The sequence below is a fragment of the Sceloporus occidentalis genome, unplaced genomic scaffold, assembly GCF_023333645.1.
Source record: "Sceloporus occidentalis isolate IW3139 unplaced genomic scaffold, rSceOcc1.0.p SCAF_3, whole genome shotgun sequence".
Classification (NCBI taxonomy): domain Eukaryota; kingdom Metazoa; phylum Chordata; class Lepidosauria; order Squamata; family Phrynosomatidae; genus Sceloporus; species Sceloporus occidentalis.
In genome coordinates, this window is record NW_028316983.1 from 72798909 (window position 1) to 72822865 (window position 23957).

The 23957-nt window shown below is 41.1% G+C and overlaps 1 protein-coding gene across 1 annotated transcript in view; it reads left to right on the top strand.

Annotated features, from left to right (window-relative positions):
- Positions 1 to 23957, top strand: part of ZSWIM5 (zinc finger SWIM-type containing 5) — a 172616-nt gene that overhangs the window by 107564 nt on the left and 41095 nt on the right. Inside the window, exon 2 of the mRNA XM_089518295.1 lies at positions 19071 to 19427. Within this exon, the coding sequence (XP_089374421.1) occupies positions 19071 to 19427 (357 nt within the window). The remainder of the gene's footprint in view (positions 1 to 19070; positions 19428 to 23957) is intronic.

A 23957-nucleotide genomic window follows, 5' to 3' on the forward strand; every position in this document is an offset into this window, starting at 1 on the left:
TGCAGCATAGCCCGTGTATTGAATAGTTGTGTTTTCCAGCATATTTTGCATGTGTTTTAATGCAGAATGTCTTCTTCTTAAAAATGTTGACATGTTTTGACACCTTAGTCTCCATAAATCAAGGTTTCCAGCCAGCAGAAATCATATCAATGTCACTTTTAAATGAAAATGGGCACTTCTACATGAGGTACCTATTGGTAGGTTCAAGGCCATCTGATTTCTGATATAATGGGTGTGTTTGTGTATGTGTATTTGATAGAGAATAATTTGCCTGGCATTGCCTGTGTTAATGGTTTATGCCAGTTCCATGAAAAATTGACCTCCAAAAAGCAATACCTCCCCCAAAGCAGCAGCAGCGGTTGCCACTTGATCCTGACCTTACACAAAAAAGTTTGGGGTGCTAGCCTAATTGTATAAAAATTAAATTTGGTTAAAATATGTCTGTTCTTGACCAAACAAATTCAGACATTGAATCTAAAACATTTGTTCAATACATCCCAGAAGTAGTCAATGGTGTGAATCCAAAACCTTACTGTGGTCTTTGTTTTGGTCCCATTAGATAAGATCACCACATTAGTGATCAAGCATGTGGATTCCTATAGCATAACAGATGGACAAACACAAATTTATTGTATAGTTAGATTTTTACATCCAATTCTACTCGGTAGAGCTGAGCGTTACTTCTGTGCACTTCCAAGCTTTTTCTTGAATGGTCACAATAAACCATGTAATGTCTCCTTAGTAGCTTTGTTAAAAGCATAGTGAAAGAGAGGCATTCATGAACTGGAGTACTGTGATTGTAGCAAGGGCAGCTGTAGGATTTTAAAACAGCAGCATATTTACTTAATAGTGGTTTTTAATTCTAAATTGTTTTCCATTTACATGTCTAGCCATACACATATGGGGACAAAACCCCTCATTTTACGCCTTGCTAACCAAGCTGTCACCGAGAAGCCATTCTGGCTGGAGGCAACCCATAAGCCTATTTTGCTGCCTAGAGTCGGGATGGGCCCAATGAGAACAAAAGGCTTGGAAAAGTTGCAGACGCAGTAGGGCGGCTGCCTCACTGAAAAGCAGGTCAAGAGCAGGAATGGGAATGCAGACAGCAAAGGACGTTTCCCTTATGGTGAAGTGTTTTTGATTTTCATTATTGATAGTCGTATATTTCAGAAGAAGGAACTGACAGAAATCAACTCTGAGTATTCCTTACCTATGAAATTCATGGGGTTGACATGCAATTTGAAGGCACACAAAAACACATATACAGTAATACAACAGTGAAGAGCACAAACCAGGTGAATGAGACAATGGGTACAAGGAGACTATGACCGATTAACAAGATTACGCAGACATAACTCGATTTTTATTCAGGCAGGGATGCTGATGCTAGGAAGTATGTTAAAAGATCCTTGGAGCAGCTCAAGGAGATCTGGGGTGTGTGTGTGTGTGTGTGTGTGTGTGTGTAGGCTCTTTCTGGAATACCTTAGGTGAAACAAACCATTCACAATGAAGTCCTGTATGTTTCTACTCAGAGGTAAGTCCTATGGAGTACAGGGGGTCTTAATCCTAAGTAAGCATAGAAATTATTGCAGCCTTAATTATTTAACTGTACTGTATTTACAAAGGGGGTGGGATGGGTCACAATTTGTGTCACCAGAATCAACACTGAGTCCAGTGAAGCTTTAAAGACACATTCTACATACATACACTTTTTGTGTCCACTGTCCATTACACCAGGTGCATGAAATGTTATCCTCAGGTTGACAGACATCATGTACAGTGGATCCTTGTTATACGCTGGGGTTTGGTTCCAAGATCCCCCGTGTATAACAAAATCCGTGTATGCTCAAGTCCCATTAAGTATAATGACATAGCAAAATGGTGTCCCTAATAAAAAATGGAACATCAAGGTAAATTTATACTTTTTTGGAACATTTTCAAACCGTGTATGCTTGAATCCGTGTATAAAAAATCCGTGTATAAGAAGGGCCGACTGTTAATACAATGAAGGTATCACAAAAGTTATTGGGGGTAGTAGATCCACTGTGGATTTTAATCTGAATTTTAAAGGAGCTATCCAGGGTGCTAAACCCAGGTTTAGCTCCCTGAATACCTTTTTTCAAGTTTGGATTAAAACCCAGATGGATTTACCATCTCACTGACATGGAAACTATCAGTTCATGTCGTGACTTGCTATTTATATAAATGAAAAATCATACCTACTGGTTCTAGATCAGACATTCCCATTCAGTCATTAAATTCTGTGTTAAGAGAATAAAACTGAACCTCACTGATAGCTTAGTTTGTGCATTCAGGATAACACTGTGTTTCTAGCTGAAATTGTCAGTGGCTCTATCTCATTATTCACAGAGTTAGAAGGAACCCCAAATGGCATTTTGTGCAACTCCATGCACTGCTAAACTATCCCAGAGAAGATGGCATTTAACTTCTTTTTAATAACTTCCAATGAATGTAGGTCCACCACCTTCCAAACAGGCTATTCCATTTTAGAACAGTTCTTACCAATCAAGAAGTTCTTCCTAATGTTTAATTGAATTTTCTTTCTTGCAGCTTGAATCCATTGTTACTCCTACTCACTAGAGCAGAATAGAAAATGAAATACTCGTTTCATTGCACCTTCAGTACAGGTCACTACTAGTGAGCTGTGCTGAAGTTCTCAAACAATTGGATCATAGAATAATTTCCTATTAATAAGAGATTGACATGTGTACATGTTTAGGGAAGTGTATGTGTGCATGTGTCTGTCAAGGAATAGAGCTTGTTCTAAATATTCAGGAAATCAAATTAAAGATTTCCCTTACCTTGGATCAAACACTGATTATAAAGGAAACTGCAGTCAAGAAATAAGACTAGGAATGGAAAGAGCAATGATGAAAGAACTAGACAAGATCTTAAAGTGTAAAGATATACAACAGAACACTAAAGTTAGAATTGTCCAATCCATTGTATTCCCCATCACCATGTAAAGATGTGGGAGCTGGACAGCGAACAAAGCAGATAAGAAAAAAATCATTTCATTTAGGATGTGGTGCTGGAGAAGAGTGTTGAGAATACTGTGGACTTCCAAAAAGACAAACAAATGGGTCCTTGAACAGATCGTGCCTTTCTGGTAGCTAAGATGATTAAATTGAGGCTGTCATACTTTGGCCACATTATGAGAAGGCATGACTCATTAGAAATGACAACAATGCCAGGAAAGGTAGAAGGCAGTAGAAAGAGAGAAAGGCCGCATGCCAGATGGCTAGCTCAATTAGGGAGGTCATGGGCCTGAATCTACAAGACCTAAGCAGAGCAGTGGAGGATAGGGAGGCTTGGAGATGTCTTATCCATAGGGTCTCCATAAGTCGAGGTTGATTTAAGGGCAGCTAACAACAACAACAACAACAACAACATAGGCCACAATTCTATATTTCTTTTACCTTGTGTAACTTTACACATAGCTGAGTAGCAGAAGGAACCCTCCTAGTGAATTGCAAACGTGTTTCAGGGCACCAACAAGAAGCTCCTAATGCACATTGGCAATCTCTAACTATTGACATGATGGGCATTGGGAGCATCTGATGCTCATCAGTTTCAATGAAGAAAGGGTCTTCTGTTGCTTTCTGCATAGTAATGTTACAGCAGCCCCTTGCTCAATATAGATTTGAAAATGCTTAAATCTATTTCCCACAGATGTAACTCTTCATATGTGACAGAGGTCCCATACAAAGTTTTCCCTAACCTAACTCTGTTCAGATTCCCCCCCCCCCTTTCATCCATAGCCAGCATGAAGATGACAGAAAGTTGTCATCCAATGACAGGTAGGTTGGAGAAATCAGGTTCAAAACACTGAAAGTAAACTATTGGACTGAACATCAGCACCTGTAATTAGAATAAAACCCAAATCTTGCTAGGTTTTGTAAGTATAGGATTAGACAAAAATAACTCACTCATTTAACAGTAAATTATATAGGGCCATAGAATGGTCTGGGGATACATAATGTAGTTGGGCTGCTTTAGTTTTGGAGTATGTGAAACTGTCAACATTCTTTACATTTTAAACATAATTCTTTGAATTTATTCACTGTGAAACCATTGGGACTATACAGTTTGGCTTCAGCGGGATACTGCTTATACTTTGCATGGGGTGAGTAAACTGCAGCTGCTAGAGAAATTTTTGTGGCCCCCATCCCCCCCATGATTTTTTGCAGTTTTTCTTTTTTTTGTTTCAGAATGGCCAAAAAGTATTTCTAGGGGGCATAGATGGTATTTTCATTATGTCTGCGGCCTGGTTGTACCCATCCAGGTCCAAAACAAAAATTCCAGCAAAATTGTTTTGCTTCAAAATCCCACCAAATGCCTTCTTGGGGCCCAGAAAGCCCCCCAAAACATGTCCCTATGTCCCTTACAGGGCTTTAGGGGACATATGGAACATTTCTTTTTATGGCAATAAAAAACCAGTGAGAATGTAACCTTCAAAGGTCTTCGGAAGGTCAAATGTGGCTCCTAGTCTTCTTCAGTTGCCCACTACTGCTTCAGCCCAAGAAAATTCATTTATGTTTGCAAATGTGTCATTCATTCAAAGATAGCTCAATACATCTGTTCCTATCAGAGTCCAACCTACATAGGAAATATAATTCAGGTGTTTTAAAAGAAAATAGTTTTGGTTTAGTTGCCCTTCATGGTTACTTTCTGTGTATCTTTATGAAGATTGACTGTATTTCCATTGTTGTCTATCTAGTTTACTGCAAAGGAGGTATACAACTACAACTTGCACTGCTGATATAGCCAAAGCATTCAATCAAACAAATTGATCAAATCTAGGGTTCTGTTGCCATTTTAATTTCATTCTTCTTCCACAAACAAGATTGTGCAAAAAAGCGTTGGTAAATTAAAAATCCATTTGTGTAAGGAATGACAGTTTTGTAGATGAGTTGGCTAATGCACTGGGCCCTGACTGGGATAAATGAAGGCACTGCAGCTTTCCTAATAGAACATATTCTAATAAATTCCTCTAATTATTTGCATCAAGCAGGTACAGGAGGTTTGGGGGATCTGGATATGTTTTGCCATTACAGAAAGCATGAAGGAAATGGGGGAAGTTCTATATTTTTGGCTTCTGAAGAAGCAAACATTCCAAATCCTGTATGGGTAATGGTAGCAAACAGTGGGAAATTGAGTTAATACCAGGGCATCTGTGTAAGTGAATGCTTGAAACAAGCAAGCTGCATTGTTCTTTAACTCTACTAATGCTGGAACAGATGGGAAGCGAAGGCCACTTCACGCATTAGCTGGCGCAGATAAAGAGCAAAGCAAAGAAGGGCCCTTGTGGGTGATTAGAGGTTAACAGGAATAGAAACCAGCAGACTGACTCTTGATTTGCAGGAGGTGTTCTGGGAAAGGAGCAGATGGCAAGAACGTCCCTGCAGCTTATTCAGCTGCTCAGGAGAAGTTTATGGCGACCTCCAACACAAACAAGCCTACTTAGAGCCTCTTGTTTTAAAGCAGCTCTGTGCATTTCTTTCTCGTCGGGTCACAGCAGTTCACCTAAATCCTCAGACTTAGGTGTTCCCTCTTCCCTTTGGCCCATGTGACTTTGTAGGCCATATCATGCCATCATGCATTGACAGTGGCATGTGAAGCCTGCTTGGATGTCTTTTGTGCTGATCATCAGCCTGGAATGATTACGATTTGGACTACAGATCCCAGAATTCCCAAGATTGACTGAGCGCTTCTGAGAGCTTTCGTCCCAAATAAACACAAAAAACAAAAAACCCCAGCTTTTCTAGGCTCTGGATCTACAATTCTAACAAAACTTTCATTTCTGGGCTCAACTCAGAAGTGCTGGTTTTGATCTATAAAGCCCTGTGCAACTTGGGTCCAGGTAATCTGAAGGAATGCATCTCCATTTATGAGTCCTTTAGAGCTCTGCAATCATCTTGAGAGGCCCTTCTCTCTATCTCACCACCTTCTGAGGCTCATGAGAACAAGCGAGAGAGGGCCGTCTCAGGGGCTGCTCCAAGACTTTGGAACTCCTTTCCTAGGAAGGCCAGTATGGCTCCATCACTGCCCCCTTTTTGTCAGCAACTCATGTTTTTTATGATTTCAGGCTTTTAAAAACTGGTTGGGGTGGAGTTTTAATGCTGTGTGATGCTGACTCTGGAGAGGAGGGGTTGAATGAAAACCCACTAGATGTCTCTGGGCAAGTCACACTCTCAGCCCCAGAGCATGGCACTGGCAAACCCCCTCTGAAGAAACTTGCCAAGAAAACCCCGTTTTCTTGGCTTTAGGATTGCTGTAAGTTGGGAATGACTTGAAGACACACAACAACTATGACCTTTTAATTAATTTGAATGTTTTAATGTTTTAACTTTACAAATTGTTAATCACTTTTAAAAACAACTCTTAATATTTATACTTTTATTAATTATCTTGTAATCTTAATTATAGTTTTAATCTTCATTTTTTGAAATATATTGTTAGCCACCTTGAGTCCCATTTTTGACAGAAAGGCAGGATATAAATGAATAAAATAAATAACTTGCTTTAATTCCACCCCTGGCCCTGCTTTGGATTCCTGATGATCAAGTTTTGCCCACGAGCCAGATGCATTGTTTATTGTGCCTTTATTCATCAAGCCAGAATGCAGGCTTCTATGTTGGTAATAAATAATATGGGGAGGGGAGCTGGAAAGAAAATGTGCAAAGTTAATGAAGTACCTCCATATTCTGCTTTGTCAGCATTCTTCCTGCAGAGAAGCAGCTTTCTCCTCTTGCCAAAGAGAGGGACTCAACACAATAAGGTCTCCCCTGGTTGCAGCTTTTAACATACGCTGTTCATTTGTCATGAAAATAAATAGTTTTCCGAGGAAAACATATACAGAGATAGGAAAGTTCGTCTTTAATAAGGATCTCAATAATTAGGCTGTCTCTCTGTGTGAGAGAATGTGTGTGTGTGTGTGAGAGAGAGAGAGAGAAGGGAGGAATGAAGAGACATTACAATAAATTCTGCTTTCCTCTCCCATCTTTTTTCTCTTCTTTTTGAGGGGGAAAGTGAGATGGGGGTGGAAAGTGGGTATATTTTGCTGCAAAGATTAGGTTTTTCCTTCCCCTTTGTGTGTGGCAACACCTGCTTGGGGAGCCTCTGTGAATCAAAAGAGCAGCAAGAAAAGTGGGTTTAATTGCACACGTCTTCAGTGGAGTCTTTCATGCACTTACTGCACAAAAGGCCATCACTGAGCTGCTTTCAATGGAACCCGGGAGGGCAGGATGGAGAAGAACTCTCCACTGTTCTCCCAGGCAAGCAAATCACTTTGCAGGAGCATTGTCATGTGGAAATGAGTTCATGAGCCCATCTTCTTTCCAACTGCAAGGTCAGGGATGGAGCAATTGTCAGTTTCAGCTGGCTGGAGCAATTGATCTGTTTGCTAGAAAGTGTTTGCTTACCTCCATTCCCTGTTACGCAGCATATAGAGCCTTCTTCTCTCCCCATCGCAGCCCATATAGTATTTCTTTAAAAATATTTTATATTGTTTTTTAAAATTTTTTAAGAAACCTCAACGTGATTAAAAATGAAAGCAGGTTAAATAAATAAAGCAGGAAAAACTGCAATCCATTATAAAAGAAAGTAATTGAAAATCCAGTTATTGATGGTGTTAACAATGAGGAAAAAAACCCCATCCACATGTATATACATGTACATATATGTGTAATATGTTTATGTGTACACCTCTCATCTCCCTCCTTTACTGTCTATAAAACCTGTCAGCCTACGTACATGTGTGCACTGAAAAGATGGAATATGGTACAGTCTAGCTCTCTTCTTCCTACATGAAATGCAGAAAATCTAAAATGAATTTGGATCATGAAAAAACTTATTCAAGTCATATTTCCAGCGTACCTGAATTTGTACACATTTGTCCAGTCCTGGCAAACCCCACCTTGTTTATTCCCTTTGTACACCTTTGTTTGTTTAACAAAAGGGTGAGACATTAAACATGTTTGTCAATGTGGAAGGGGAAAAAGTCTCAATGTCTGGCAAGCCATTCTTCAAATAGTTTGTGATATCCCGTGATTGACCTTCTCTCTAGCCTGAAAGAGCAGTGTGTTTAGGGGTGGTGGTAGGAGAAGCTGTTCATGCATCCAAATATATTAAAAAAAAAGAAGCTGGTGAAGTTAAGCTGGTTCAAGAACAGCCATGTGATCTTAGCCATTCATCACTGCTACATTTCCTTAGTCTCAGGCAGCTTTATAATCAGGCAGCAGGCTATTAATACAGGAGGCATGCAGCTGAAATTGGGTTAGTCTGATTAGATGTGGGTGTTTTCGAGCTGGAGGCTGAACATGCTCACTAAGATTTATGCAGTTTAAGGGTGACAGAAAGAGGCAGAAAACAGCATTGTGACTGAGCAGATGTACCTTGGTAGCAGGATACAAGGTAATACTAGTGATGCGTGCTGGGAACAAAATATATATATTGCACACAACTCCTTTGAGAGTTTTCTCAAAAATGTCCAGGTTTGGTAAGAAGGGAAAATGAAACTCTGTGAGCAGCAAACACGTTCTGTTGTAATCAGCACTTCTGGGATGTATAGACTTGGTTCTTTACCAAAGTCCCAAGGCTTAATGTTTATATAGAATGTTTCAAATGCTCAAACTGATTTGTAAGATTCTTTCACCGATACAGTCAGCCCTCCATATCCACGGATTTTTTTTTATCCACAGATTCGAGCATCCATGGTTTCAAAATATTTCATAAATATATAAATCCTCAAAAGCAAGCCTTGATTTTAGCATTTTATACAAGGAACATCATCTTACTGCATCGCTGTACTTAATGGAAACTGAGCATCCATGGGGGTCCTGGAACCAAACCCCAGTGGATACCAAAAGCCCACTTCTAATGAAACCCAGTAAATAAGAAGAAGAGGAGGAGGAGGAGGAGGAAGAGGAAGAGGAAGAAGATTTATTTATATTTCCCGCCTCTCCCTGCAGATCAAGGCTAGGCTTGCCATATCCCGCCTGGGGGTGGGACTTTCCTGGTTTGGGGCAGGTCCGCACGGTCCCGCCCCAGTTTGCCCCTGCCCCCGGGCAGGATATGGCAAGCTGAGAGAGGCTTTCCCTCGCCGCTTGGGCTCTGCTCCCTGTCGCGATGGCGGCGAGGCCCGGGGCCCAGGCGGCGAGGGAAAGCCTCCCTCAGAGGAGGATTCCCTCGCCGCTTGGGCTCCACTCCCCACTGTGATGGCGGCGAAGCCCAGGGCCCAGGCGGTGAGGGAAAACCTCCCTCAGAGGAGAATTCCCTCGCCGCTTGGGCTAAACTCCCCGCTGCGATGGCGGCGAGGCCCGGGGCCCAGTCGGCGAGGGAAAGCCTCCCTCAGAGGAGGATTCCCTCACCACCTGGGCTCTGCTCCCTGCCGCGATGGCGGCGAGGGAAAGCCTCCCCTCAGTGAGGCTCCTATTGAAATGTAGGATTTTCAAATGAAAATTTTGTCCTACATTTTTCCCGGTTTGGAGGTCCGGACGTATGGCAACCCTAATCAAGGCGGGATTACAACATAAGATAAAAATACAAAAGAGTATAAAAGCATAATAAAACATATATTAACTCCTAACCCTCCCACCATTACAAACAGTATAATTCAATAACAGTTAAAATAATTACATTAATACCATAGCCTAAAATAAGCAGGAAGAAGTGGGCAGATTGAAGATGGATAGGGCTATCTTTCTTTGGGAGGTGAGTCTGGGAAGGCCCAGTAAAATAAGCAAGTGCTTTCTCTGCATTATGAGAGCCAGCATGGTGTAGTGGTTTGAGTGTTGGACTATGGGGCTGTGTACACTTGTCATAAAGGCGGCCTGGGGGTGGAGTCGGGACATGGCATCCACATGTGGGATAGACAAGGCAACTGTTACATGGATTTGTAATTGGTTGACTGGCCAAAGCCAAAGGGTGCTCAACAATGGCTCCTTTTCATCCTGGAGAGAAGTGACCAGTGGGGTCCCACAGGGCTCTGTCCTGGGCCCAGTGCTATTCAACATCTTCATCAATCACTTGGAGGACAAAATTGGGGGCATACTTATCAAATTTGCAGATGACACCAAATTAGGGGGAGTAGCTAATACCCCAGAGGACAGGATCAAGATTCAAAATGACCTGAACAGACTAGAAAACTGGGCCATAGCTAACAAAATGAAATTCAACACGGAGAAATGTAAGGTACTGCACTTAGGGCGGAGAAACGAAAAGCACAGATATAGGATGGAGGACACCTGGCTGAATGAAACTATGTGTGAAAGGGATCTAGGAGTCCAAGTAGACCATAAGTTAAACATGAGTCAACAATGCGATGCGGCAGCTAACAAGGCCAATGCGATTTTAGGCTGCATCAATAGAAGTATAGTGTCTAGATCAAGGGAAGTCATAGTGCCACTATATTCTGCTCTAGTCAGGCCCCACCTGGAATATTGTATCCAGCTCTGGGCACCACAATTAAAAAAGGACATTGAGAAACTGGAGCATGTCCAAAGGAGAGTAACTAAAATGGTGAAAGGTCTGGAAACCATGCCCTACGAGGAACGACTTAGGGAGCTGGGGATGTTTAGCCTGGAGAAGAGAAGGTTAAGAGGTGATATAGCCTTGTTTAAATATTTGAAGGGATGTCATATTGAGGAGGGAGCAAGCTTGTTTTCTGCTGCTCCAGAGACTAGGACCCGGAGCAATGGATGCAAACTGCAGGAAAAGAGATTCCACCTCAACATTAGGAGGGACTTCCTGACAGTAAGGGCTATTTGACAGTGGAACACACTCCCTCGGAGTGTAGTGGAGTCTCCTTCCTTGGAGGTCTTCAAGCAGAGGCTGGATGGCCATCTGTCGGGGATGCTTTGATTGTGATTTCCTGCATGGTAGGGGGGTGGACTGGATGGCCCTTGTGGTCTCTTCCAACTCTACGTTTCTATGATTCTATGATGCCAGCCCCAACTCCTTTCCCCAGGGTGGCGTGATGCCATGGGCTGCTTCACACAGTGCACGACGTCACAACACTCCTCTGGTGCTGCATCCACACGATACAGTGGCAAAGGAGCACCTTAAAGCCGTGCCTATTGCGCCCTGGAAAGGCCAGATCAGGGCTATGTGGTTGCACGGCCCCAATCTGGCGCAGCTGATTCTGGAGACCAGGATTCAAATCCCCATTCAACCATGGAAACTCATGTCAGAAAAAAAGGAAGTGAGCTAGTCCTCATCAATGATTTTAAGGGAGACTTCCAAGAATAAAACAAACATCCAGATATCTCCATGAAGCCACTTTTCGTATGACCAAACAGCCCCCGTTAGTGCACTTTAGAATTAAGCCAACTATTCACTTTTGAACCCAGAGTGTTCCTTCCAGAAAAGAAGCTTGGCTGATTTAGTTCTCCTCCCCACAATTTTTTTTCCTCCATGGCTTCAAAATTTCCTGAAATTTTACATCTCTAGTCTGGGGATGGAAGCAGCATGGGGCTTTACAGGTCATAACCAACACTTGGAATTGTGCCCAGAAACAAACCAGTAGGCATTGAAACTGTTTCAACATGGGAGTTATATCCCTGGAACCAGTCCTTTGCACCAGAAATAGTGCAGTTAGACATCACATTAATTGCCATGGCTCCATTTTATTATTAATTTTTATTATATTTATTTATATCCTACCCTTCCCCCAAAACTGGGACTTGTCCTGGGATTTGTAGTTTTACGAGGCACCAGCACTCAGACCTTGCAAAACTACAAATCCCAGGATTCCAGAGGATGGAGTGACAGCACTTCAAGTGGTGTCAAACTGTATTATTTCTATAGTGTGGATGCATCCCTGGTCAGCAGTCTGGACACATTGTTTTGGACCCGCTGAAGTTTCCGAACAGGCATTAAAGGCAGCCTGTGTATGGAATGTGTTACAGTAATCTAAATGGGATGTAATCAAGGCATGCATCTTTATAGGTAGGAAACAAGTTTCATGGGTGAGCAAAGAACTGAACCCAGACTCTTTAGGTTAAAGTTCATTATGCTATCCACAGCAGCACATTGTTTTGACAATTTCATGGGTGTAATAAGTGGGTATCAATTCCTTCCTACCAGTGAACTTAAATTAGATTCACATTCCTGTGGTGGCAATACCTGACAGCATGACTTTTCTGTTGGGAAGTTTGATTTTTACAGTATCCTGTTGCAAAATGTTTGCTCCCTATTTTTATATTGGGATTTGCTAGTGTTTACTCTTTGCTTTCAAAGGCTTACAGTAAGTGTGGCTGGCTGGCCAGCTAGTTCTCCCAAAGCACCCCAAGTGCTCATGTAAATACTCCAAATAAAGTAACTTACTCAGGCTATGTTTTTCCCCCCTTTTTTTTCCAGTGCATTGTTTAATCTGTAGCTAAGCTTTTGATAAATATTTTGTGTGTTTTTTTCTTTTCTAGTTAATCTTAAATAGATGTGCTGTCATGACAGCTAGAAATTAAACTGACACTTGATTTAAAGCCTAAACACTAGATAAACTTGGCAGCCTCCAGACATATTTATGGCTTATTTGATACAAAAATGTAGGATGTGAATTGCATCCTGTTTAGCTTAGACCAGGGGTAGGCAACCTGCGGCCCGCGGGCCGGATGCGGCCCAGCGAGGCCTTGGGACCGGCCCCAGCCCGGTCCTGCCGCCGATTGCCACCGGGGCCTTTGGGGGGCAATTGTCTATAGAAGCCTCAGAAACATGCATTTATATTAACATTTTTTTTTAAATCAGCAAATTTTTTCATGTGTCATCCATTTTTTTTTAAAAAAAGTGTCTTCCATTTGAAAATTTTGTCCTACATATGTCCTGGTTTATTTATATATTTATTTTTTTTTTAAAAAAAATTATTTAATTACAGTGGTACCTCGGGATACGAAATACCCAGGTTACGAAATTTTCGGGATACGAAAAAATCCCATTGGAAAACATTGTTCCGGGTTACGAAAGTTTTTTCGGGTTACGAAAAAACTTTTGGTGCTTTTCGGCGCGATTTCACACGGAATCGCGGCTTTTCCCCATTAGCGCCTATGGGAATTCGGCTTGCGAAAGCCTTTCGGGTTACGAAATTGACAGCGGAACGAATTAATTTCATAACCCGAGGCACCACTGTATTTGTTTTTTGGCTTCAGCCCCCCAGTTGTCTGTGGGACAGCAACCCGGCCCCCGGCTCAAAAAGGTTGCCTACCCCTGGCTTAGACTGTTTTCAGCTGTCATTAAAATTGGACTGAGATAGCAACTTCTGGCTATATGTAATATGGCTGCAATTTTTTTTTCATGATGCCTGAAAGCAAAATATTAAAACAGAGCAGCTAGTCATCTGTTTCCTGGGTTACTTCACTAATTGTGCTGAGATTGTCTAGCTTCTAATCGTAGAGCAACATGAGAACTTGGAAATTGCATTAGAAATAACATGTTACTTTCAGTTACTTCCTCGAAGGGTAAAACAATGTCAAGTTACCATTGCAGTGTAACAAGGGAGAAACTTACCCCCTTTATGATGTAACTAATTAGTTTTGCTATCGGAGTGTGATCTCAAAATGTGGCAGAAAAGGAATATCACACAGCTACTGCTATGGTGGTGGTTTATGCTCTGTTGGTGATACTGAGGTGCATGAGTAATAGGGAGTGGGGACAGTCCAGAGAAGATTGAAGAGAGACAGAGATAAGAGGAAGCAAAGGCTTAATAGATGATGGATAAAGAGTTGATTATGCTGTAGACAAGGGTTTCATCCGCACTGCAGAGGTAATCCAGTTTGACACCACTTTAACTGCCATGTCTCAGTGCTATGGAATTCTGCTCTGGTGCCACACCAAACTACATTTTCCAGAATTCCATAGCATTGAGCCATGGCAGTTAAAGTGGGGTCAAATCAGATTATTTTTGCAGTGCAGATGCAGCAAAGGAAACCTAAGGGAAAATAAGAAAGGCAACAAAGTTTTACACAGCATTGTCACAGACCATGGACCTTATCACATGTGTGTGTGTGTGTGGGGGGGGGGTTGCAGCTCAGATCCGCAGTCACTCCTGTTCTAACATTGCAAAGCGTGATGTTTTTTCACACCAGATCCAGAGTCACTCCTGTCTAGCAATGCGAATTAAGGTTAAAACGTGATGTTACCACACCTGGTTGCCTTTCTGTTGCCCTTCCGAATTGAGGGGGAATCGAAGTCAGTTCTATTTCAAGCAAGTCACGTGATGCGGATTCAAGCAAAGTGGAGTGAGTGCACATTGTATTACCACACCGGAGGGTTCAACGATTCGAATCGGCACCCTTGCACATGCTCAGTGGGGCTCTGGATGCTGTCCTCCTTCCCTGCCCCTCCTTAGCTGTCACCCTTCATGGGGTGAAGAAGCAGTGAGGGGATGATGGGATAGCTCGCTGGGGGTCCCTTGGGCCAGGCTCGGGATGCAGGAGAAGGCAGGGATGATGAGAGCATGAGTCCGTGGATGATCACTTTGCAGAGTTTTTGGGAACTATTTATATATAGTCATCCTTGCTCTCAGCAGCCATTCTCACTCTGTAATAAAAAAATAGGTGGCTTCTAATCCTGCATAGAAATAATTATACATAGCCTGTGAGTTATCGCAGAAGTTGTTTAAAATTAATAATTTGAGTAGACTTTGATATGTTTATCAAGCAAGCTTTGAATGGTAGAAGCTCCTTCAAACATACTGTATTTCTGGTTTTCAGATTAATCCAAGTAATACAGCTCTGTATTATCTATTTACATGGCCATTTTAAAAAGTCTAGTTCTTAAAGGGAAAGAAACCTCAAAATAATAATCAGTTCTGGATGTGGTTTTTGGTGGCACTTTAAAGAGAATAACAGCATGTAGATGGTTTTGATGCTGTTGATTAAAAACCTATGGTAGAGTTTGCCTCAAAAACTCAGTAAGGGATGGCAAACACACAGGATATCAACGTTGTTAATATAGTTTAATCGTCTTTATTTTTTGCCGTTTATATTTTTATGATTTCTCTTGTTTTGTCTAATGTGCATTGTGCCTGAAATATAATTGTAGAATGTTCATTCTAGGTGATTCATGAATATCAATTATATTGTGGTTGATATTGTCTACTAGGAATCTACACTCATGGATTCCTTATATGACTTTTTGTCCAGTCATAAACTGTGGTTGAGAAATCAAGTGATCTTTAAATGAAAATGAGGGTGCAGTTTAGTGTACATACATGCCCTAGAAAGTGTTTTTTGTGGTACTTTTGTTTAGTAGGTGAGATGCCAAAAATATAAGGCACTTTCATGGATTTTCCACTGACCACCTTGGAATATCTATAGGAGAGCCAAAAACATTGTGCCACTTTTCTGTGTGAATTCAGAGCAACCTTGTTTAGCTCCTTTGAGAGGCTACTTCCATGAAGAAATCTTCCAAAAGACAATTGCCATAAGCTTATTTAAGATAATGATGATGAAAAATGTTCCATTTTTTCTCCCAAGATACTTTTAACCCCATTTTTCTGACTCACAACGTGGATCATTGGTTCTAAGGTGTTTTTTTTTTCTCCTTTAAGAGTATGCATACATTCTGTAGATTAACACTCCGTATTGGTGTGGTTGTTTAATATGATGTGGCAACTGTGTGTGATATTTTAGTTTATATGCATGGCTTTCCATAGCAACCTCTTTTAGCCTTGTCTGTGTAAAATGTCAGGAGAGAATCACATGATAGATTTTGTCCTGACAAGTTAGCAATTTAAAAGTATTTTTAAAATAACAGGGTCTTGTTTCTGCTTTCAGTGGCAAATAGAACTAGAAAGAATGAAAAGGGGAAATTGGTGAATGTCACACTGTGTTCAACCTTGTTTCCTCATACTTGAACACACATGATACTCTGGAGTTGGTACATGAATAGGGCAGGATTGATGCATAGCATAAACAGTGCTGACCTGTTCTAAAAAGACTAGTGTGATGTATTGTTTTAGGTTTCTTTCTTAGAGTTTTGAAGGGTTGTAGAGAGCATGTTTTTGTAAGAAAAGCACATTACCTGTAAGTAATGTGTGTCTGCATGATTTCATGATTGGCTTATCAGGCTTTCCTAATACTCAGGACACTAAATAACATATTTTTGGAGCTGTGTTAATAGGAATACTGGTTGGAATGTGGGATGTGCAGAGATTTAGTACTATGTGCCTTACCACAAGTACTCAAAAGTACTGAGAGGCAGTATTCTTAACAGCAAGCTGCAGGGAGAGGTGACTGTTGTTAGTAGAGATGCTCTTTGCCAAAAGCCCCACAGCAGTTGTAGCAACCCACATACCATTGCTGTTGGAGTGATGCAAGAAAAACATTTTTATGACTTTCAGCACTGTGCTGGGAATAGACGTGAGAGGGGTGGCGTGGAATGGTCTGGAAAAAAGAGCAGGCTGAGGGCACTTTTGCCTGAATCTTAGTTGTATCTTTATACTCCTTCATTGGCTCCTGTCTGAAAGGTCCCTTGTCTTTGTTTCAGTGCTTCCATTTATCTTAGCAGATTACGGTTTTCTATAAGTAGTGTACCTATTAATAATGTTTATATAGCACTTTTCCCAAGTGTTTTTGTAGCACTTCATATATTGCTTGTGAAGACATGGGGAAACAGCCATCTTTTTGTTTTAATTTGTATTATGAGCCACCTTGGTTCTCATATAATAAATAAATGACTCACATGCTGTGAGTGAGGGGCCACCTTTGATGGCCTCCATAGAGGAAGCCAGAGGCTTATGCATCAGGTGCAATGCACCAAGGATGCTGTATGGGAGGGAGGATTAGAGGCAATAAAAGGACTGCCCACCCCTTGTCTCTTACCATGCACAGGTTCCCAGCCCATTCATGGTGTCACCTCCTGCGTTGACCTCCTACCATACAGAATCCTTAGTCATGTTTTTTGTACTAATGTTACTCATAAATTGTAATTCCTTTATATCACTGAATGTAAAGGTTATAATTGTGACATAAACAACTTTGTTCTAGATTTGCATCCTAGGTTTTAGTGAGATGTTGTACTTTCCTCATCTTCTTTCCCTAAAACACTGAAATATGGATGAATCTTTTATAGAGAAGCAGGAAATTAAAAAACCAACTAATGTCCCTTTAAACCAGCTTTGGTATTGCGTTCAGCTGGTTTTGAAAATCTTACATTTGCCAAGAGATACTAAATTTTATTTTCTGGCAGAGAAAAATTAACAGGGTACAACATGATATTAAATCCACACTGCTATCAGATGGAGTTGTCATCTCCAGGTTGTAGCCAACCTCTGCTTATACTTGGATAGGGACAATAAACTGAAGCAATGAATGCACTGAGTTACAGGGATGTAGGAGAGGTTTTGCAGTTTTTATTCATTCAGGGAATGAATAACAAAACAGCCCCCGTTTTTCTCTGACAGCCTGATAAAATGGCCTAAGGGTTGGTTGTGGCTTAAGAGTGTAAGACAATCTGGAGTGAGTTTTCTGCCAGCCCAACTGGTTCAAAAAGGCACATTGAATATAGCACATACGGTTGGGTACTGCAGTTCCTTCATTTGGGGAACATTCTAATCTGGCTAAAGAATAAAGAACATGGCTGTTCATTTGGAAGCATCTTTCACACTAAATAGATAATTTTCCTGGGCCCACAATATACTCTATGTTGGCTTTGGAAGTAGTGCAGAAGTACATTTTGAAGTGCCAGTGTTTAACATTACAGATCCCCATAGACAGGCTTTCAAAAGAATCACTAAAAATTCAGGCAGCTGTGTTGATCTGTATCAACAAATCAGTTCTAGTAGTTTGCATTATCACTAGTTCTTTTGGGTCTTAATTGCCCATTCAGGTCCAATGCATGCCCAAATACTTGGCATTATAACAAAGATAGCTCAAAATAATATACTGTTCCTAAAAAAAAACCCCCACATCTCTTCCCCAAACCCCAAAGATATTATGATGACTGCAGCTAAGCTCAGAGGGAGGCTCTGTGGTGATGGGGCAGTGGCAGATTACACAACTGTCTCAACTACCACATATACTTATGTATATAACTCCAGAAATTTTGGTCAAAAAATTGACCCAAAAAAACTAGTTTGACTTATCCATGGATCAGTATAAGTATTGTGCTTTATCAAAAAAGGAACCATTGCCTTCTCTGAACAGAGTGTTGAAAGGAAATTATAAGTGTTAACATGGGGCTGGCTACAGGGATCATGTCACCCCCTTGCTTAAACAGCTACACTGGCTACCGGTCCATTTCCAGACAGAATTCAAGGTGCTGGTTTTGACCTTTGAAGCCCTCAACAGCTTGGTCCAGACTATCTGAAATCTCCTTATACAAGCTGTTTTTATCTTTGTTTTAGTTGTTAGTAGTGTTTATTTTTAACATTTGTATTCAATGTTTTAACCTTGTATTTTTAACGTATTGTAACCCACCATAAATCCCACTGCCAGAGAAAGGCGGGATATAAATCTTGAAAATAAAATAAATAAATAGTCACCATTTGCTTTGCTTTACTTTGCCTTTACATCCTTTTTGACATATGTGCATTTTCATAGCTCCATCCTTGCTTAGTCCCCTTCCTCACACATTTCACAGCCACCATTTACCATAATTCCTTCTTCATCCATCCAGCCTTTGGAGTGGGCACAGACAGTCATGCCTGCTGAAATTTTATAAGTTCTTTGGCATAATTTTCCTTTACTTCATTCTTTGATACATGCCTCTAAGGTTTACCCTTCCTCAGATCATATCAAAATCCATAATTTTGGCCCCTCAACTTATACATGAGGCCAGTTAATACAAAAGTGTATAAGTAATTAAAAATTCAACCCTGTGAGCCTTGGCCCCATTACATTACTGAGTTTAGGAGAGCTGGCAGTGTGTGCTCGTTCTCTTGTGCGCAACACTTTTCAAAGAGATCCTGAAAGGTGCTGTTCTTGTGAGGATTAATACTGCCTGAGTTGAGTAGTATATAACAATCTATTGTCTATAACAATGTGAAAATAGTCTATAACAATCAAGTTGCTTTTCAAAACTAAATATTCTTCTTCTTGTCCTTTTCTTTCCAGGATTCCACCTGAGCGGCACTGTCACAGAGGCAGCCACTGCAACAGAACCAGAAATGACCTACAGAGTGGCCATCAGCTTTGACCGGTGCAAAATAACTTCTGTGACATGTGGTTGTGGGAACAAGGACATTTTTTACTGTGCTCATGTTGTGGCACTCTCACTGTATAGGATCCGCAAGCCTGATCAGGTCAAACTCCGTCTTCCTATCTCAGAGACCCTTTTCCAAATGAACAGAGACCAGCTCCAAAAGTTTGTTCAGTATTTGATCACAGCGCACCACACTGAAGTGCTCCCAACAGCCCAGAAGCTTGCTGATGAAATTTTGTCCTCCAACTCAGAAATCAATCAAGTGCATGGTAAGTCTGCCTGGTTTTGAAAGCACCTCTAATAAACAAAGCTTAGAAAAATGTGGAGCATTTTTTAAAACTATGACACTCAGAATCCCCCAGCCAACCTGGCTAGTGAGGGATTCTGGGACCCATACTTCCAAAGCCCAAACTCTGCTGATAAATTACCAAAGCTGTATATTAACCAAATAATGGATGGCTTTGCATGTAACTATAGGTGTAGCAGTTTGATACTACCTTAACTTTCATAGCTCTATCCTATGGAATCCCAAGGGCGTAGTACTTAAAATTTCTGCTAGAGAACACTAGGGCTGCAGTGCAGAAGAACTCACTTGAGTTTTTTTTAGCAGAGAATTCTAAGTACCTCACCAAACTACAACACTCAGGTTTCCATAGGATGCAGCCATGGCAGTTAATGTGGCATCAAACTGCTATACTTTGTGGTATAGATATACTGTTTTACTCAGTGGTAAGAGAGTGTAGCTGAGATGTTAAATGTCCTCGTTGATGTTCCAGTACAAAATGCTGTCTATAGTCCTGATCGTTCTTGCAAGGCAAGAGCTGTCAATTAGAACTAAAGTGGCAGTTTGCTGTATGGTTTGTACATCCCATGGAAGAGACATTGAGACATAATTATTATTTGAGAGTTAAACTGAATCAACAGCTGAGCTTCTCATCTCTCATTGCTCTCTGGTCTGGGAAATCACTTAACACTATGCATTTCTATGAAAATGGCCATCTTCAGTTTATTTTTGCTTAGATGGTTAGAAGGAAGAATGGCAGGGTGTGAGTTAATTAAAGCTCATTAGGCACTTTGAAGGTTTTAGAAGTCTTGTAGAGAAGAAGGAGAAAGTGTGTGTGTGCACCAGTAGTTTTAAAATGTGCTTGGAATTTGAGTATTAGCATACAGTCAGCCCTCTGGATCCACAGATTCAAGCATCCACGGCTTGAAAATATTCAAAACTATATATAAATTCCCCAAAGCAAACCTTGATTTTGCTATATTATGTAAGGGACACCATTTTACTATGCCACTGTTTTGAATGGGATTTGGTATCCATGGGGGGCCCTGGAACCAAATCCCAGTGGATACCAAGGGTTCATTGTAGCTTATCAGATTTAGAAAGCTTCTCAGACTTTCACCCTGGCCTGCTGGAGACATGAAATATGGTGCAGTGGTTGCAGGTACTAAAAAGATAAGAAAATTGCTGTTTTTGAAGGTGCAGTGCAGGTGAAGTATTCCATTCCAGGCTGAAAATCTAGCTGCTCTTTTTTGGAACCAGAAAATAATTGTTTTTGCAGGTGATGTTGTAGCTGGTGTCTCTGAATGTGTTAAGTATTCATGTTGGTCTTTCATGTCTCTGTATGCCCCCCCCCCCCCCGTGTGTGTGTGTGTGTAAGTAACTTCATCCTGTTAGACGGTCTGAGATAGATAACTCTTTATAAAAGCCTCTTCATTCTCAAGTGTGTACCTTTACTCTTAACATCACCTAGCATTGCCTGCTTTGCAGGGTGCATCGTTTGGGGTGTCATCTGGGCAGAGCTGCTGGAGGTTATTTGCAGAAGCATCCCTCTTCTCTTCCATCCCCCCCTTCTGCAGGCCCAAGGGGGAAACTTTCAGGGACCTCATCTGCACCCCTTCTTGCCCTGTCTTTGCTCCATGGGCAGGGGGAGATAAGCAAGACCAGATCCTTCCCTCTGCCAGCAGTTTCCGCTTGTTAGAGCTGTGGGTGTCTGGTGTCTGGGGCTGACATCATGAGTTACTGCACTGGGGTGACACCAACCCTAGTGATGCCACTGCAGGGCAGTGCACTAGAGCTCTCCAGCAGAGAATTATTCCATTATCTCACCAAATTCTAGGATTCCACAGGATGGCATCCTGGCAGATTAAGTTGTATCAAACTCCTGCAAATTTGTAATGCAGATACATACCAGGTTTCAAAGGGTGTTGACAGCAGTGTGGGTCCCTCCTCTCTGTTTCTTAGCCACTGAGGTATAAAAGGTGATGCTTAAGCATGCTAGCTTTCGGGGATTTGTCAGCTGTTATGGTGCTAGAAGAAGGCACCCAGGGGCTCGGCTTCACAGTCAACTTGGGAGGAGTGGGAAAGAAACCAGTATTGTTTCTGTGTGTTGATATTTTGAACTGAGGAGGAATTATTCTGGTTCCCCCTCTCCTTTCAATCCTCAGTTTAGATCTTAGCTAATTATGTTGAGATGACAGAACAGCTCATATTCACAGCTTCTCCTCTAAAACACTTCTCTCCTTTCTAACTGCCAAATGCAAAGCCTGTGCATTTGATCCTCTTCGATGACATGCAAGACAAGCTTCCTGGGGAAAGATTAAAGATCTCTCATGCTTTAGTATTGATTGGGGAGAAACAAATCCTAAATCAATGGATTTCTCCTTGCATGCCATCATTCAGACATGGCTCAGAGAACTGGCGATGTATACCGCCTGTCCTCCAAGCTGACTTGCATGTTAAATGGCTCAAACATCTGGCATGTGTCTTACCCAGTTCAGTATTCCTTACCAAGATAGTTAGTAATACAATCATGAATGCACTCATGCACTGAAATTCCATCATGAGAGTACACTGGGGGAATGTACCTCAGAACTCGAAAAAAGGTTGCTTTCAGGACTGTAGCTCCCAGAATCTACCAGTCAGTATGGCCTTTCTGGCTGGTGGATTCTGGGAGTTGTAGCCTAAAAATTAATTTTTCAAAGCTTTGATGTCAAGGCATGGAAAAAGCATATTGTGAAAGACAATAATTTGGGGGCTGAGGGGTTTTGCTATTAAATATCCAAGGGACCAAATCTGCTGGCAGACATGGGAATTTCATAAACCTTTCATAGGTTCCAGTTTTCCCCTGCACTGTGATCTTTTATTTATTATTTGCAACTGCTTTAGGTTATACAGTATTTGTCCTTTCCTGGGTCACTTCAAATACTCTAGTATTTGTCCTTTCCTGGGTCACTTCAAATACTCTACTGTGTATCTTACCCAGTCCAGTACACTGCTTCATTGCTTTAGCCCCATGTATTTTTTTCTTCCTCCTTACTGTATGATGTTGGGCAAGAGCTTCATGGATGTGTGTGTTCGGTACTGTTATTTTGCAGTGCTGGTGTCCCATCATGACATGTTTAAAAGACAGCAGTGATGAATTGTAAATCTGTCCTTTGTTTTTGGGGTTTGCTATTATCATGCAAAATTAGCTGATTTTTTAAAAAGGAATATTTTAATAAAGTTGTCAGTCACACTTATTTTCACGTTTTGCATATGTTGGCCTATTACTATTTAAAAATGACTTTTGAGTGTGAGTGCTTGTAGCCAATTGAGGCTTAGTGTAGACTTAGCCTCAATTGGCAACAAGTATTCACACTCAAAAACCATTTTTATGTCAGAGCTTGGAGAAGTTCCTGTTTTTGGACCATAGCTCTTGTATATTTTTTAGTTTGTAAGCCTGAGGGCAGGGAACCGTCCAATTAAAAAGATTGTATGTACAGCGCTGTGTAAATTTACAGCGCTTTATAAATAAAGGTTAATAATAATAATAATAATTGTATATCAGAGTTTGGAGAAATTCCTGTTTTTGGACCATAGTTCCAGTTGACCATGATGGCTACAGGAAAATGGAAAATATAACACCAAAAGCTCCCCCCCCCCCCCAAGATCTGTTTCTGTTCTACTGGCAATTATGCAATTGCCCTGGGAGCAACATTTCACACATGGGGAGTTACACGATTGCTAGGTCATTCACGTATTTTCCCTGTGAATGAAAAGGGACAAGTTGAGGACAGAGCAAGTATGAGTCAGAGGCATCGTGGTGCGATAAGTATCACTTAAGCTGCTTCTTTACCAGTGAAATTGTGGTTTAAAAGCCATGTGTAGTAATGTCCTAATACATAAATAAAGGAATAAATTAATAAGAGGGAGGCTCAAGTAAGGGGTATAGCAGGTTGAAGTTGAGCTCTCAAGGAATCTGCCACATGAATTGCTCAAGACTCCCCTGCAGAAGTATTTGTGATCTGTGATTATGTATTAAACAAGCTGGTTGATATTCAAATACTCATCTTGACTCTGTAATTCAGCTGATCATTTGTGATGTAGTAGAACTGGCTTTCTTAAATGTGGAGCTTCTTCTAGCACACTTGATTCCTTGGCAAAAATCTACTTTGGGTGATGGCTTTTATCATACAGCAATATGTTTATGCCTGTGAGAGGAAAATTTGTCTGACTGCTCTAGTTGTAAATATTGTGCAGTGTTTTTTACATGGTATTTTTACATAGGGGACAGAAAGGAAATCATTTATCATAGAACTTTTTTACATATTAGGAAATTGTGAGGTTCTCCAAGATGTTTTTATTTGAATTACTAGTTCTTCTAGAACCGTTTTGGAGATCCATGCTGTTTAAAGGACTGGGTACACCAGATTCCCCCCCCCCCCCGCCATATCTGCCTTTTCCTGTTGTTGTATAGATAATGACCATGGTAATTAACATGGTTTTAAGTAGCTGCAAAAAGATGATATAACCCAGA